Genomic DNA, 16,545 nt, shown 5'->3' with positions numbered 1-16,545 from the left:
TCCATGTCCGGGCAGCAGCCGGAAGGTACGAGGCAAACAAATACACAAACACAGGAACACAGATCGTAATCAAATAATCGGAATGGACGCTGGCAACACGTACACTCCGTGGAGGAAGACTTCTCTCCGGCGCACAATGGCGCACAACCTGTAAAACTACAACAAATAGAGAGTGTGGTAACTTACTTGGAGCTTGAGCCGGTGCGCTTCGATTGGGACCACGGATAGCACCGGCAACGGTTCCACCAGTACCTTCGGAGTCGAACGTGCCAGACAACGATTGGCCGGATCCCAGCGGGCGCCTTCCAGGTACAACCCAGTCACGTAGCATCCCTGCATTTATCAGCGTTTCCGGATCATCGTGCCATGCCATGTCATGCCGTGCCCCCAGGCCGCAGTTATACACAGAGAGTTCATGATGGAAGAAGACAAGACAAACATAAGACAAATTGTTTGTGTGTGTACGTGTGTGTGTGTGTGCGTGGATATGAGAATTTGAAGGTGAAGGGAAAAGAAAGGAAATTTGTCGTTCCCATATGCATTCGAAATGGAACTTTTGTCGCCTTTTGCCGTGGTGCTCACTTCGATGTTTGCTAAGCACTCACTCGGAAAACTTAAGCTTTTCTTCACTTTCTCGCTCCGGTACAAGATTGGGTGCTTCCCCCCTCCCCCCCCCCCCCTCTCTCTCTCTCTCCTGCCTGGGCTGAAATGGGTAAAGTTTCTATCGAACTCGCATCAAACGACGACCAGTCGATATCTGATGGAGGAAATAATGCCTGTTCCGTCCGAAACGCAACGTTGCCTCTCCTGGCCCTCGGGACAAGCGGATAATGAAGACTCATTGAGTACACCTTTCCCAGTTCTGCCTTTCACCTGAAGGGCCAAGAAGTAAATATCCATCTACAGCTACGACGATACGCGCTGATAGCTGATATTGAACTAAGAGCATGGATACCCCGGCTGTGTACATCCTTCCATATCCGGACTAGCAACCGACTCCTCGGAGCGACGGGATTCAATGAATTACGTATTTATTTCTTCAGGTGTAACCTAACCATTCGCTGAGTGGGGTGTGGTGTGGTGCCAGACCGGTAACAGTAATAAAGAGTTCTCAACCCCTCGAGAGGATATAAGAAAAAAAATGGTATCATTCGACGTTCGTTGCGAGGTTGCTCTCCCGGATTTTGTACTTGGATTGTATTTGCTGGCGTAGTGTTGAAGTACATTAGTTGCGAAAGGTGCTAATTTAAAACTGCTTACAATGAGTAACTTTTTCAATGTTTTCGCCAAATGATTGTTAGATTGATTAGCAGAATTAAAACTGACCTATTCTTCTGTAGCTTGATTTTGTTTGTATTTTTTCGGATCAAATTACATAGGGTGATTTTTTTTGCTTATATCTTTTTGGCAACACTGTTTTTGACACAATATGCGTGAATCGTGTCTTGTGTCATTGTTAAACTTGTTCAGTTTGGTCTATAAATTAATTATGAATCGGCGCTGGCAAAGTTGGAGGAAGATTCACTTTTTGATCGAAAAATTGTGTTCAGCGACGAAACTCATTTTTGGTCAAAAAGCAAAATTGCCGCATCTGGAGACAAGAACAGTCAGAAGCATTGCAAGAGCTACCAATGCACCAATGAAAAGTCACTGTTTGGTGTGAAGTATTTTGAGTTTTTTTTGTAATCATCTCATACTACTGAAAATTGTATCATAGATTGCTGAACTAGGTTGCTACAAACTTAAACCCATTTACCGAGCTCGGTGAAGGAAAATACCGAGACAAATCGGCAACACACAATTTTGCTGATTGCTCAGTAATCGATATAATGTTTTCCGAGATTCGTTTAGTAGATTGACTGATTTGTCGGCAAAGTGCACCTTCTTGCCGAGATTTGAACTCATCGATGATTAACAACAATTATCCCGAAATCAGTAAATGCGTTTGCCAAAACTTCGAAACATGTGCTAGCTTTTGCCGAAATTCGGCTAGACAACTGTCATTTAAGTTTTACATTTTCGCTTGCCACTACGCCAGTTATTTTCTGAAGAAATATTTCGTAGAAAATTACCGGAGGTCATTAGAAAAAATGGAATTGTTCCAAAAGAAAGACGTAAGAATCTACTATGTATTCAGTAAATATAATAGCTACAGATTATTGTTGATTATATATAGAAAGCTTCCTTCCAGATCCTGCTTTCTCTGTCGAGAAATCATTATAGGTTATGACAATAGTCCGAATTGTATATTTTACAATTGTACGTCCTCATGAGTAATGTAATGTATATTTTTTGTATGTTTATACGAAAAAAAATGAAATCTTGATCACCAATTGAATGATTGCAATCTAAAAAAAACCCTTCTTAATCCACCTAGTGGTGTGATAATGCCTTTCTCTTCTTTCATAACAGTCTCATGAAAATATGTTTCATATGTTATAAAATAAATTTAGACACCAATTGATTCAGATTGATTCGAGTAGTTCACATAAGCATGCTTCAGTGTTTATGTCACACAGTCAGCATCATTTTTCCAAACTAGTGCTTGACATTTGCGTTGCCTATTTGTATGAGAACAGTGATGCTAATCTAAAAAAAGCCTTCTTAGTCCACTTACTGATGTTTTCATATATCTTGAAAAATCACCATAGGGGGGAGTACATGAAATTTTCGAAATCGAAAAAAAATTTTTGATGCCAAAAGGCTTAGAATTGCATGAAACGTCGAGATTTAGTGTCATCTCGAAAAAAAATTTTTTGGAAAAAATCGCCTTTTTGGGACTTAGAAAAAATATGAAAATTTTTATAAATCCCAGAAAGTTGATTTTTTCAAAAAAATTTTTTTTTGAGATGACACTAAATTTCGATGTTTTATGCAGTTTTAAGAGTTTTGGCATCAAAAAAGTCGGTTTTTCCAGCAATTCTAATACCGTTCGAAAGTCGGTTTTTCTAGCAATTCTAATACCTTTCTATAGAGAAAGGCAAAAAGCCTTCGTAGTCCACTTAGTGAAATTTTCATATATCTTGAAAAATCACCATAGGGGGGAGAAAAAATATGAAAATTTTTCTAAGTCCCAGAAAGTTGATTTTTTCAAAAAAAATTTTTTTTTTAGATGACACTAAATTTCGATGTTTCATGCAGTTTTAAGAGTTTTGGCATCAAAAAAAATGTTCGATTTTGGAAATTTCATGTACTCCCCCCTATGGTGATTTTTCAAGATCGAAAATTGTCAAACCTTTACCACCGGGCAGCACCCCTTAAGCATGTCCGATTTAGGTCAAATTTTGCATGAAGGCTTTTTTCGAGGTGCTTAAACATTTGAGCACTAGAACTTAACGAAAAAAGAGGTGATCCCAAAATTTTGGCACCCTTATATATATAAGAGCGGTAAAAATCAACGTGTTTTGTCGGTTACGTCACTTATACAATCATATCTCCGGAACCAAAAGTCACAGCCATTTGATCTTCGAACTTGATCAATGGCCCGACAGTAGCTTTTAAACGAGCCCAAGTTTGTTAAAATCGGTTCAGCCATCTCTGAGAAAATTGAGCGCGTTCAAATATCTTCGAAAAGTGCACACACATACACACACACACACATACACACACACATACACACACACATACACACACACACAGACATTTTCCGATCTCGTCGAACTGAGTCGAATGGTATATAACACTATGGGTCTCCGAGGCTCCGTTCGAAAGTCGGTTTTCCAGCAATTCTAATACCTTTCTGTAGAGAAAGGCAAAAAGGAATTCTTCACCTTCAATTGGCACAGTATTTTATAAATTTCACGTCGTTGCTTTTTCCGAATATTCACTAAAGGTTATGCCGAACAGACAGTAAACTTTTTGCAGATAATTTCGGTAACAGGGTAAAGCGCTCCCTATTCCATCTGAGCTTCTTATTCCATCTCATCACTTTGAACATGAATCAAATCTTTTAACGTACCTGAACCAAACTGTGAAATGTTTTTAAATAGGTTTATTGAGGTTTTGTCACACTTTTGCATTTAAAAAATGGTTTTCAATCAGTTATTCTTTTTTTCCATTAAAAATTAAGTTTATTTTCCAATTTAGAAAACATTTTCGTCCCAAGTTTTACAGTTCGCCATGTTTCTAAATATTTACTAATTCGTCTTAAAACATGATCACTATGTCATATGATTACACCATGATTCAATGTTGGATGACTTCTTAATTAGTAATGCTCACTTTTCACTTGTTTAATCAACAATTGAAAACTTCTAAAATAACGCCCAAAGCAATAAAAATCTTCGAACATAAGGAGTGTGTCGAAAATAAGCTATCCACATACATTTTTGTTGTACGCAAGTATTTGTGATGGTTTTTTATGCTCAGATCACAGCATGCTGTGCGTTTGGCTGTCAGCTTTCGTTTGTTTACTTGTTTGAACGGTTGAAATTTTGCGTTTTTAAAATTTCGCGTATTGAAAAGAAAGTGAAAAGTGAACGTATTGAAAAGAAAGTGAGAAGGGTATTACTATGCGAAAATTGTCGAAGCGGTTAGGAAATCATCATAGCAGTGTTAAAAAAACCATCATTCATGAGTTTGGGGAACACTATTCTTTGGATGAACTACCAGGAAGAGGTAGAAAACCTGTTTCTTCCAACCCAAAACTGGACCAGAAAGTGGTATCTTTAATCGTGAAGAACAAATCAATGTCAATATGTGATTTAGCCAAAAAAGCAGGAACGAGTGTTGGATTGATCCACCGTATCAAGAGGCGAAATCACCTGAATACCTACAAGAAGCAGAAAATCTCGTAACAAAGTGTAGAACAGAAAAAGCGAGCAGCAACGAGGGCCCGAAAATTGTTTTCGCGTCTTTTGCAGTGTTTGGATGAATGCGTTTTGATGGACGATGAGACTTATGTAGAGGAGGACTCAAAAATACTACCAGGTCCACAATACTTTACTGTCGTCGTTGGGGAGGATATGGCAAGCAATATGTTCTTGTGGTTTGAAGTCTACCATTTTTTACACTACCGGAAATATGAATGCAGAAATCTATCGATCTGAGACACTCCAGAGGATATTGCTGCCTTTATATAAGAAGCATAGTACACCTCCACTATTTTGGCCGAATTTAGCGTCGGCTCACTATGCCAAAACGACTTTCAATTGGCTTGTGGAAAAGGGTATAAATTTCGTTGAGAAAAATCAATCCACCAAATTGCCCTCAGCTTCGACCCATCGAACGTTACTGGGCAATCGTGAAGAGGGTCTTCAAGAAGACTGGTAAGGCAGCTGGGAACATACAACATTATTCTCAAGTTTAACCTCGTACAATGAAGGATCAATTTTTAGTTTGAATAAAATATTGTTTTTCATCATAATTTGAAAGAAAAATTTGTGGAAAGAAAGATTTATGAGATGTAAATTTGAATTTCAATCACTTGATTGCGCTTTGTTTTTATCTCATTTCGCATGGCAAGGTTGCCAAGTTTTTTCATAATGTTATGAAAAAAATAAAATATTTTTTGTTTCGACTTCGAATATTACTACAAAATCGGTAAATTTTATTCGATTCCGACTTCTAATTTTGAAATTACTGGGTTATGAGTTTTTAAAATTCAAATCGTCATAGAAGTTGACGACACCAAAACATCTTCAAAGTTTTTTTTCCCCTTTATGGGCTACTCTGGCCGAGGGGGGAATACGACACCAAAACATTTTCAAAGTTGAGCTCAAAACTATTTCAATTTATTCGTCATACTAATTCATGGACATACGATATTTTGGATTATGCTGGTCTCTGAATACCGTATCTGGAAGTACCATAAATAATCATGAAATGCTTAATCGATTGTCACATGTTTAGATTGAAAGGAATAGTTTTAAGGTTTCATACAATTTCTATCTTCAATTCGTCTTGCAGTTCCAAAATTTTAATATTCTATTCATTACATTCTACATATAAAAAACCAGACCCCAACGTTTTCCTTTTCGTTGTTTGTTACTGGCGGAATTTTTCGTGAAAAATCGTAGTTTTCACTTTGAACAACCACCAAAAATTAAAAAAAAATCAAACAGAAACGTTGTGGTCTAGAAAAACTTCTACTCTAACTATGCTGCGATCGTTTGTTCATTTCTGATTAGTCTGCTCTGAGATACAGTGGACACCGCAAATCATGATTTTTAAGAAGCGTTCTCGAAAATGCCTCTTCACCGATTTATTTCTCAATATTTTTCCACTAAAAAATTACAAAATGTTGTTCGAATGATGCTTTTGATCATGCAAAACATTTGAATTTATTTTGTTGAACGATAATTCTGGAAAAAATTCACAAAAATGATGATTTTTTTCATCGTTTAGACCCTACCCCTGCTTTATCGGTACCGACTTTGAAACTCACTGCGTAGTGACTCTTGTCACCTAGATTCGACTGCAAGAATTAGGTTTTGCACGAACATGACATAACCTCAATAAAAATTAACAGAATGAACTTTTTTGACAGTCGACGTGTACTTGTTTACAGTTTAAAAGTTCATCGTTCGAATGTCAAAATTGCAAGTCGCCTCACACTCAACAGATTCATACGTATATCGCTCCTTGATGCTGGAAACACATACAGGGCAATCTTTTTAGTTATTTTCACTGTGGAATACGTTTTTAACAGGCACTTTTTCGTCATTTTTTCAATTTTTAACTTGCAGTCGCAAAACAAAACAAGTACACGCCAACTGTCAAAAATGAACTTGATTCATCGGCAGTTCATTTGTGTCGTCATCGTGCAAAACCTAATACGGTGAGAGTTCATCGATGTTCATCCTGGTGACTTTTTTTAACTTCACTCGACTGTCAGAATCGGATGACTCGACTTATCTCACCTCACTAGACTAGCAGAGTAAGGGCCAATGTTTGGTTTGGATTTGGCTTTGAGTAGTAAGAACTAACAATTACAAACTGTATTAGAATCTACAAATACATATATGAAATCTCGTGTTCTCATTACATTGGACAAACGAAGAGGACATTGTAAATTCGATTCAAAGAGCACATCGCAGAAATAACGGAAGCCTCCAAAGGATTTGAAAATACCATTTCGGATCAGAGGTAGCAGACCATGCATTTTTCGATAATAACGGACTGTCTACAAATCTTAATTTAATCATAACCAAGGCAACAAATATTCCTGGTTCTTCCAGTTGCTACCTACATATGGCAAACAAATTGTCATAGGAAGTACATAAACAGTTACTACCTGTCAGTAAAAAAAAACGGTGAAGTAGTTAAGGTTCACGGCTCCAAATAAATATATTGTATACTGAATTAGTACTGTACTAAAACAACTAAGACTCAGAGCTTCATTCCGAGGCGAAACTTGACATTTTCGCAGAGAGCAATTTCAAGCCGTCTGCTTTGTGAGACTTTACAAACGAATGAAATTGATAGCAGAAGCCCAAGATTCTCGTAAGGGGACCAAACCTGTACCGGCGCATTTGAAGATACGCTTTCGAACACTCAACAGAATCGGAGAGAAGCAACCAAGCAAACATATTCTAAAGGAATTTGAATTTGAATTGACTTACCGCCTCCGGTCGTTCTTCGATTTCATCTTCCTTCAGAAATTCAGTCACCGCCGTGAATAAAGTTGATCGATCCAGGGGCCAGTTGTTTTTGCGGCAGGCGACCTACCGACAGATACCAAAGGGGTGGGTGTTTTAATTAGATTCGTTGTGAGGAGAGGTCCCACATGTGATTTGTCATTTCCCGTTTTCTAGCGTTAGCCGTCATAGATCCAATATCAAGGTAGACAATATATATATATATAACAAACAAACAAAAAATCCAGACGCAATCTCGAAAGTAGCTTTGATGTTTGAAACCACAAATCCGACACCGGCAAACGACACTATATTTGCCAATTCGATTTCCAAATACAAGTGACGAATAACGATGGACAATTGCTTCAATTAATCGAGACAAAAACAACAGCTTAGTAGGATAAAGGTAGCTGAGGATCGGTTTTTCTCAATCTCTCTCGGCATGGACTTGCACCAGCCGCAGGATACAGTGAAAATGGCAATTTGATTTCAGTTCCTGTGTACCATCTCATCATGACAAACATACTCAGCCAGACACACAGGCACAAACACACGTGTGGCTGTTTCCGTTTTTCCCTCGCGTCGATATCCCTATCGCAAACAAATTGGACACTGTGTAAACAATTATCCGCCACGAAGGGTTCACTCCCATGAATCCTTCTGGGCCCGTTGTTGTTGGTGGGCGGTTGAGCGAGCCTAGCCTAGCCTAGCGAGTTCGGTCATCGCATCATCGTCGCATCGTTCGTTCAGGGAAAAAGGTAAATTTGCCTACGGTCGCAAAGCGGAGGGCACACATGTACTGATAAAGAGCACAAACAAAACGGTAAATACACATACACACACACACTCATACACGTGAAATGGGCGCCCGCCAGTGTCGTCAGGGTCGATGTCGCTAGCGAATGGTTTGTCCGGCTGCCAGTTGTAGTGTTTTCGATCCACCCGGGAAACGTTCAAACGGCGATGGTGGGCTGGCAACCACCGAATCCCAAACAATTACACCAACAGGTGATGTGGGGTCACCTTTCTACAAAGACCCATCGTAACACTCGAGGAGTGTTCTTCGCTGTAGATAAATTATATGCTGTTTGTTTAATTTACCTGAACTAATGCGGTTAAATAACTTTCCGGTATGTGGAGTCCCGACAACCACATCACCAGTGGCTCGCCAGACACTGACCAATATTTATACTGTTGGTTCCTCCTCTGCTCGGTTTCACCGGCGTCATCGACGTCGTCGTCGTCGTCGTCGACATCGTCGTCGTTGTTGGGGGAAACAGCATCATTCCGTGGTGTCCGAGTTTGTGGTATTCCATAAACCAAAACCCATCCATGTACGAAACGAAGTCAGTATTCAGGCCGTTTTGAGGACATGAAGGGAGAGAAAAAAGGAAACAACAAAAAAAAGCAGGTTTAAATAGTAGTTCATGTTTTGAAAGCAAGAGATTCGTCGTTCGCGGACCTGCAATTCAGGTAACTAAAAAGACATTAAATTTTTCCAGCTCTTTAACAGTTAATCGATCAATAGTCCTCGACAGGATTATTAGCAAAGTCTGCACTGTACTGGCCACCGGAGTAGTTTTCGATTCAACCACAGGGGGTTGGTTGGTATCGGATGCCAGAGTGTCTTGCAACAAAGTTCTATCCTGATACAAAAAGCAAACAAACGGAATTATCTTCCAATTAAGTTACTTATGCCAAGTACATTGTATCTAAACAATTATTCAATCCATCCTACTACTACTACTACTACTGGTGGCGGGTGTTTTGCAATTCTAACTAACTTCTCACGTGGCTTCGCACTTCACCAGCCGTTCTAGAATTTGCCTACGGAGTCGTTCGAACCGGGCAATTAATCAGCACCAGAGGGCACACATTAGGGCTCGCCGAGAGCACCTGTTAACAGAGCGAGATTATGCTGTCCTGGACTGATGACGGTGCGTACCTGCAGGTGTTCGATCCAATCGCCCAGCGGTTTACAGGTGGCCGGCGCTAGATTCCGCCAGTCGTCCGGTAGCTGCCCGTTAAACAATGACTGCGCGATTCCGTCCAGTACGGCGTCCATGCCGATTTCGCCGGCCAGTGCCTTGCGGAGCTGCTGCAGCGTCCGTTCCATTCGGTTCAGCAGCCGGTTGAAGCGTTCCAGTTCCTGCAGCAACACCACGCACACCGGTGTAATGTTGATCTGGTACTGTTTCTTCACGCGCCAGATCTCGAACTGCTTCGGGAGCTTTTTCAGGATGTCGACCGCCACCCTGTCGATGAGTTCGTCCCGACTGATGCCACCGGTTTCGGTTGCTGGCGGATGGAAGGAAGGGGGCAGGATTAGAAAATTAGTACACTTATTTCAAATAACAGCTTATCGAGCTAAATTTGAGTGTCTATCAGGGTAAAGGTTTTTTTTACGGCAATAAGCTTATCAATTATAATGAAAACTGGGGATTCATCTCTACACGAGTTAAGAACTTTTGGCACAAATTGTGATTTGAAAAAATAAGATTAGTACTGAAGATGATCCGGAAGTCATCACTATTCTTGGAACACAAACAAAATTTCTGAAGGACTTGATGAATTTCAGAAGTACAAGCAAATATACATTATAATAACCCTGGGTTCCATTCAAACAGATCGCTATATTTTGATCCGTCAGTCGATCAATTCAGCCTAGTCCATTTTTCTATTCAGCCTTGACATGTGGAAGAAACCAAAAATGTTTTTTTTTAATTTTTCGTTTTGTTCACATAAATTTCCCAATAAGCAGATTAGAACAAATTCAACAGCAGGAAGTTTTATATGGGAGGTCTATAATAGAACTGGAACTGAAACAAACGTATTTCTAGCAAGCCGTTGTAGTTTTATTCATTCCAACCATTCTACTCTCAAATTTAAAACTGGTATACGCTGCCGTTCTATGTTTTTGTATTTTGGAAACACGAGTAGAACGCTGCTGAAGCTGCCAGTTTTTCTTGTTATAATCACCATATTCGAATTTTAAAACTGATATAAAGTATGCACCTAGAATTGGAACACTCCTGAACATGCCCTTATAATCTTTGCCTAATCTTTGTAGAATCACATGTCATTAAAGTGGAAAAGAAAAATATAAAAACAAGAAAACAACGACATTCTTGCCCGGAACTATACTTCTTAAAACAACCAGTGTATTGCAACAGAGCATTCAGCTAATTCATGGCAGGAAAGTTTGCATCTATGTACAACTTTTCTCACCCACTACAGTTTGATTTGTTTTATCCTGGTACCACTCGATCCATAATAAATAAAATAAAAATGCCCTCGGCATCTTAGAGCTAAGGTAGTGTGCCTTATTAAAAATATTATTAAATAAAAAAAATGGCACTATTGGATTGCTGCATTAAATCGAACACACCAGTTGCAGTCACTACCGAAAGAGGCAATGTTTTTTTTTTTGATAAAATAATTCCTTTTAATCAGTGGTGTAATGATGCCTTTCTCATGTATAATATTGTGATATTCTATTCAAAAAAAATTTCTCCGATTTTTGAAAGAAACCAAGAGATTGTTTGTGCATTAACTAGTATAACATACAGAATAAAACAGTGCTTTGATTGCGTTGGTCATCCTTAAAAAAACGAAGTGGATTCACTATTATATGCACTTCCGGCACCGGAACCCGAGAACCGGTATAATCAAAGTCGGTTTGTACGGCCACCAACTAACATGACATACAAACTCTACTAGTACGCACTCTAAATTGCGATTTAAATGTTTGTCGCATACGAAAATATGCAGTATTTTTTGGTAGGACCATAAGACCTTTCAATTGACCCTAAGATTGGAAATAACGGTTTAGAGTCCAGTTTATAACATTTTCTACGGTTTTTGTTCCGCCAGTTTAAGTGACGGTGTACAATATGTAACACATTGTTACATATCACATTGTGAGTTTTGTTTTAATATTTAAATGCTATTTAAAACATACATTACTTTGGAGTTTTTACAAAATTATTAGTCATAACCAAAATTTTATAGTACTTATTTCGGACTTAACCATCCAACCAACCAAAGGAGCTTGAGCCCCTGGTTGCTACTCCGTTACTGATCGGGATTAGCTGAAATTGTACAGGGAGTTCCTAGATGATTCGACCTGGGACTGGTAAATCATCCTTCAATGTACATCTTCTGGTAATCCCAGAATTCATTGATCAGTACCGGCGCCAGCCAGGCCCGAACGTAGATCATCTAAGCAATGAGAAGGGATGTGAAAAAACTGCTTCGAAAATTCGGAGAACCGCGTGTAAAAAACTGCTTCGGAAATTCGAAAATACGCGTAAAAAACTGCTCCGTAAATTCGAAAATCCGCGTAAAAAACTGCTTCGAAAATCCGCGTGAAAAAAGGTGCTGCGGAAATTCAGAAATCCACGTGAAAAAACTGCTTCGGAAATTTGAAAATACGCGTAAAAAACTGCTTCAAAAATTCGGAAATCCGCGTAAAAAACTACTTCGAAAATCCGCGTCAAAAAAACTTCTTCGGAAATTCGAAAACACGCGTAAAAAACTGCTTCGAAAATTCGGAAATACGCGTAGAAACTGCTTCAAAAATTCGGAAATCTACGTGAAAAAACTGCTTCGGAAATTCGAAAATACGCGTAAAAAACTGCTTCGAAAATTCGGAAATCGAAAAAAACTGCTTCGGAAATTTGGAAATCCGGGTAAAAAAAACTTCTTCGGAAATTCGGAAATCCGCGTGAAAAACTGCTTCGAAAATTCGGCAATCCGCGTGACTAAAAATTCCTTCGGAAATTCGAAAATCCGCGTAAAAAACTGTTTCGGAAATTCGGAAATCCGCGTGAAAAAAACTGCTTAGGAAATTCGAAAATCCGCGTGAAAAAAACTGCTTAGGAAATTCGAAAATCCGCGTAAAAAACTGCTTCGAAAATTCGGAAATCGGAAAAAACTGCTTAGGAAATTTGGAAATCCGCGCGAAAAAAACTGCTTCGGAAATTCGAAAATCCTCGTAGAAAACTGCTTCGGAAATTCGCGTGAAATAAACTGCTTCGAAAATTCGAAAATCCACGTAAAAACTGTTTCGGAAATCCGCGTGACAAAAACTGCTTTGAAAATTTGAAAATCCGCGTGAAAAAAATTGCTTCGGAAATTCGAAAATCCGCGTAACAAACTGCTTCGGAAATCCACGTGAAAAAAACTGCTTCGGAAATTCGGAAATCCACGTGAAAAAAACTGCTTCGAAAATTCGAAAATCCGCTTGACAAAAACTGCTCCGGAAATTCGAAAATCCGCGTAAAAAACTGTTTCGGAAATTCGAAAAACGCGTAAAAAACTGCTTCGAAAATTCGGAAATCCGCGTAAAAAAAACTGCTTCGAAAATTCGAAAATCCGCGTAAAAAACTGTTTCGGAAATTCGGAAATCCGCGTGATAAAAACTGCTTTGGGAATTCGAAAATCCGTGTAAAAAACTGCTTCGAAAATTCGAAAATTCGGAAATCTGCGAAAAGAAACGTGTTACTTCGGAAATCCGCGTAAAAAACTGCTTCGAAAATTCGGAAATCCGCGTGACAAAAACTGCTTCGGAAATTCGAAAATCCGCGTGAAAAAAACTGCTTTGGGAATTCGAAAATCCGTGTGTGTTACTTCGGAAATTCGCGTAAACTGCTTCGGAAATTTAGAAATCCGCGCAAAAAACTGCTTCGGAAATTCTCGTAAACAACATTAGCTTCAAGCGGAAATGCCATAACGCAGTTGTCGTTCAGTTGCAGTTGTCAAACAATTTAATCCAAGATTGCTTCGATAATATTTCGTTTTTCACTAATATGATTGAGGACCAGTAAGTGTTTGGTTGGATATTTCCTTCCTCAGGCGTCTCCATCGTGTACCCGTGCCTAATGGAGACGCTTGCTACTTTGTGAGATGATTGTTCCTATCGAATTGAAATAGAACAGAAAACGAAAATCCATCCAACCATCCAACGTTGTTGGAGCCATAAAATTAGTTCTACAGAAATCACTACTTCAAACGTGCACTCGTCAATCGCCAAGCAAACCGAGCAAGCAGTTTAGTGCGCAATCAAACTATTCTTTACTTACATTGTAACCACTAACCAGATACGTACCGTAATCAACTTTGCCACCGCCGTTTCGCATCCCGGCAGGACCTGTGTGAAGCGTCGTACATTTTACATTCAATTCCGTACCAATAAGAAACCAAATCCGGCGGAAAGCATAAAAGCAGAAAATAGCAACAACAACGAAAAATATAAAATTGAAAATCGTATTTATACACATCGGAAACATCGGTATGAGGAATGTCCAGCTGAAGGAACCGTGTGCTGGTTTTTTTTCTCTCTTTTTCCATTCTCCGTATCGCTTTCAAAGTTCCGAACGTGCTTTATGCAAATAGCATAATTCAAACGATAATAGCAACTTCAATTACTGCGCACCGGCGTCGGGTCGGGAGCGGAGTTGACACATATATATATATGGATCGGAGTGTGTGTTGCACGTGTGTACGCCCGTCGGTACAATTCGATTCTCCCGTCTGGATGCACCGAACGTACGTACTACTGACTACTTGGGAATGCTGTTGGACTGGGTGTTCTGATTGGAATCACCAACCGGGTGCCGGATTGCAGCTGGTGGTCGGTCAATGTGGAAGGGTTTTTGCGGGTGGGAGAAACTTTACCCGGTGAGTTGCGATATGTACATTTGCCGTGAAAGTTAGGTTTGTGCTAGATTACACTGTTTTGCTGGCTAGGATGTTGTGGGAGGAAGTGTGCAGTTTTAGTTCAAATAGTTTCGTAATTATTATTGCTCGACTGATACGAAGCTGTTGTGAAATTGTTATAATAAAATTAATTATCTCTAGAATAATTGAACGTGATGCTGCTTCATTGGAATGACGGTGCAGTGAACGTGCAGTGAGTGATCGGAATGAAGAGAGAGAGAAAAAGGGAGAGGGGGAATGCACCACCGCACCGTTGTCCGTCTGTTTATCTGTTGTTTATCGTAAAGCCATTTAGCACAATGGTCTATTATTGTACGCAGCATTTGGTAAACAAGCCGTTAATGTGGGGCCCCATCGAGTGCATGAGCTAATACTTACTGGTTTGTGGTTGCAGGTCGATCAAATAAGTCCACATTTCACGAACCGCAATCGTGTAGTAGCCAATCTCGGCGTTGGAGTGTAATCCAAACACTTCCGGTGTGTTGGTCAGTGGTAGCGTTTCGATTGAGGCTGTCAATTAATTTGCGATCAGATTTTAATTATTTTTCAAGTACTCAATCCCCATGTTTGGGACGGCGAGGCCTACCTATGAACTCGTCCCGAGTTTCGGCTTCGAAGATTCTATAGTCCACCGAGTCGTCCTGGTAGAAGTGGAATGGCTGGAAGATATCGAACAGGAAATCACCCATGTACTCGTCCATGTAGGTTTTCACGACCCGTCGATCGAAGTCGTCTATTACTCGGCCACCGTACATAACCTGCAACAAAGGAAACGGATATCAAATCTTTTTAGCATTAAAAATTTCTTACTATACGGGGCTGGGTCTCAAATCCAATAATTCTACATGACGACGACACTAGGAGATGTTACTACGAAGTTTAAGTTTGTTTTTATGGACCCGTTTGTCAAAGAAAATCTGATGATTTGGCAAGGGATATGCAGCTGCGGAGCACAGACCAAAGTGTTCGTGACGAATTAGACGATGGACTCGAAGCCGTACAAGGAATAATGCCTCAAAAACCGCATACTACCTTTCATTGTAGCCCATAAAGGTTCCGTGAAGTTTTGGCTAGATTTGGCCAGTTGCCACTACAGCTGGGAAGTCATCCAGTTGTACCGCGATATTAAAGTAAATTTCATCGATGAAAACATAAATCTACCCAACTGCCAGCAGAGAAGTTGAAAACAAAGGTGTACTATTAAAATATTTAAACGACGTTGCAATACATGTTTTAGATAAATGTTTCCGACTCAATTCGTTTGAGCATATCATCCACGGTTGATTTGACGGTTTTCAACATTTATGCGATTTTTATTGCGGACCACGTTGAATTATTGTCTGCATGGCATTACGACATTTGCCGTGGAGAGATCCTGTAAACTTGCCGCCATATCCGGACAGATGCCAATTATTGAGAATCGATACACCGAAGAAAAATTCAACAAACATTGACTATTGCGAAATTATGAAATGGGGAGATTGAATCTCCAGAATTGCGCAGCAAAAATAGCTTTCGAGTACCAAGCAGATCATTGAGATATACGACTCTACTTCAAAACGGATTTCACAGGACTATATTTGGAAGTAACAAACCTATAACTGCGTGCACACGAGCTTTTACTTCTGTTGAAACAATTTTTGAGTTTGATGAGACTTAAGACGTATTGTAATTACATTTTGTTTTGTGTTTGTTGTTTAAAAAATAGTTGTTTTTGCGCCTGTCTGAGAATGGCATGAAATTTGTTCAACTCATATAGGCTTTTTCCCACTCTGCCGGTTCATTTAGACATATGAAACGACAATAAGCGACCGTTTGTTGCTTCAGAGAGAATCGCCACAGCAGCGTCCTAACCTTTGATTCTCAGACAGGTCATCGAGAGAAATTCGCTCCCGCACTCTCTGGTGTCTATTCTATGTTAAATGAACCATGCCGGATTTTTGTTGCTTTGATGATATCCGTCTCTCGTCGATGGCACTGATTGAATCGTGTGTAGAGTTGCTAGTGAGCATTCCTTGATACGATAAAAGCCATCCTTGAGAGTATGTTGAACGAAAATTGATAATTGGATTGATTTGTAGAGAAATAAACTCAGCTTTGTGTAGCAAAAATCAATGTTTTTTTGGAAGTACAATAAATAAAGTTCATTATGCAGATGCAAAACAAGTACTGTACTGATAGCAAAGAAATTTTTAACGTTTTCTACCCTGCATTCTGCCTCCGAATGATGATGAGTGTTCGTTTTTTT

The 16,545-nt window shown here is 39.5% G+C and overlaps 1 protein-coding gene across 2 annotated transcripts in view; it reads right to left on the bottom strand.

The window, feature by feature from the left end:
- The window catches only part of LOC131432979 (dynein axonemal heavy chain 10), a 163,108-nt gene that overhangs the window by 606 nt on the left and 145,957 nt on the right, over positions 1-16,545 (bottom strand). The window contains exons 64-70 of one of the 2 annotated variants that reach the window (XM_058599673.1): positions 14,884-15,055; positions 14,676-14,807; positions 13,687-13,728; positions 9,523-9,875; positions 8,679-8,783; positions 7,563-7,664; positions 187-333 (exon numbers count right to left, since the gene is read on the bottom strand). In XM_058599673.1, coding sequence (XP_058455656.1) covers positions 187-333; positions 7,563-7,664; positions 8,679-8,783; positions 9,523-9,875; positions 13,687-13,728; positions 14,676-14,807; positions 14,884-15,055 — 1,053 coding nt within the window. The remainder of the gene's footprint in view (positions 1-186; positions 334-7,562; positions 7,665-8,678; positions 8,784-9,522; positions 9,876-13,686; positions 13,729-14,675; positions 14,808-14,883; positions 15,056-16,545) is intronic. The other variant, XM_058599681.1, reaches the window with a different exon arrangement.

Source organism: Malaya genurostris, chromosome 1 (genome assembly GCF_030247185.1).
Source record: "Malaya genurostris strain Urasoe2022 chromosome 1, Malgen_1.1, whole genome shotgun sequence".
NCBI classification, from domain to species: Eukaryota; Metazoa; Arthropoda; class Insecta; order Diptera; family Culicidae; genus Malaya; species Malaya genurostris.
This window is presented reverse-complemented; position numbering and strand designations above follow the sequence as displayed.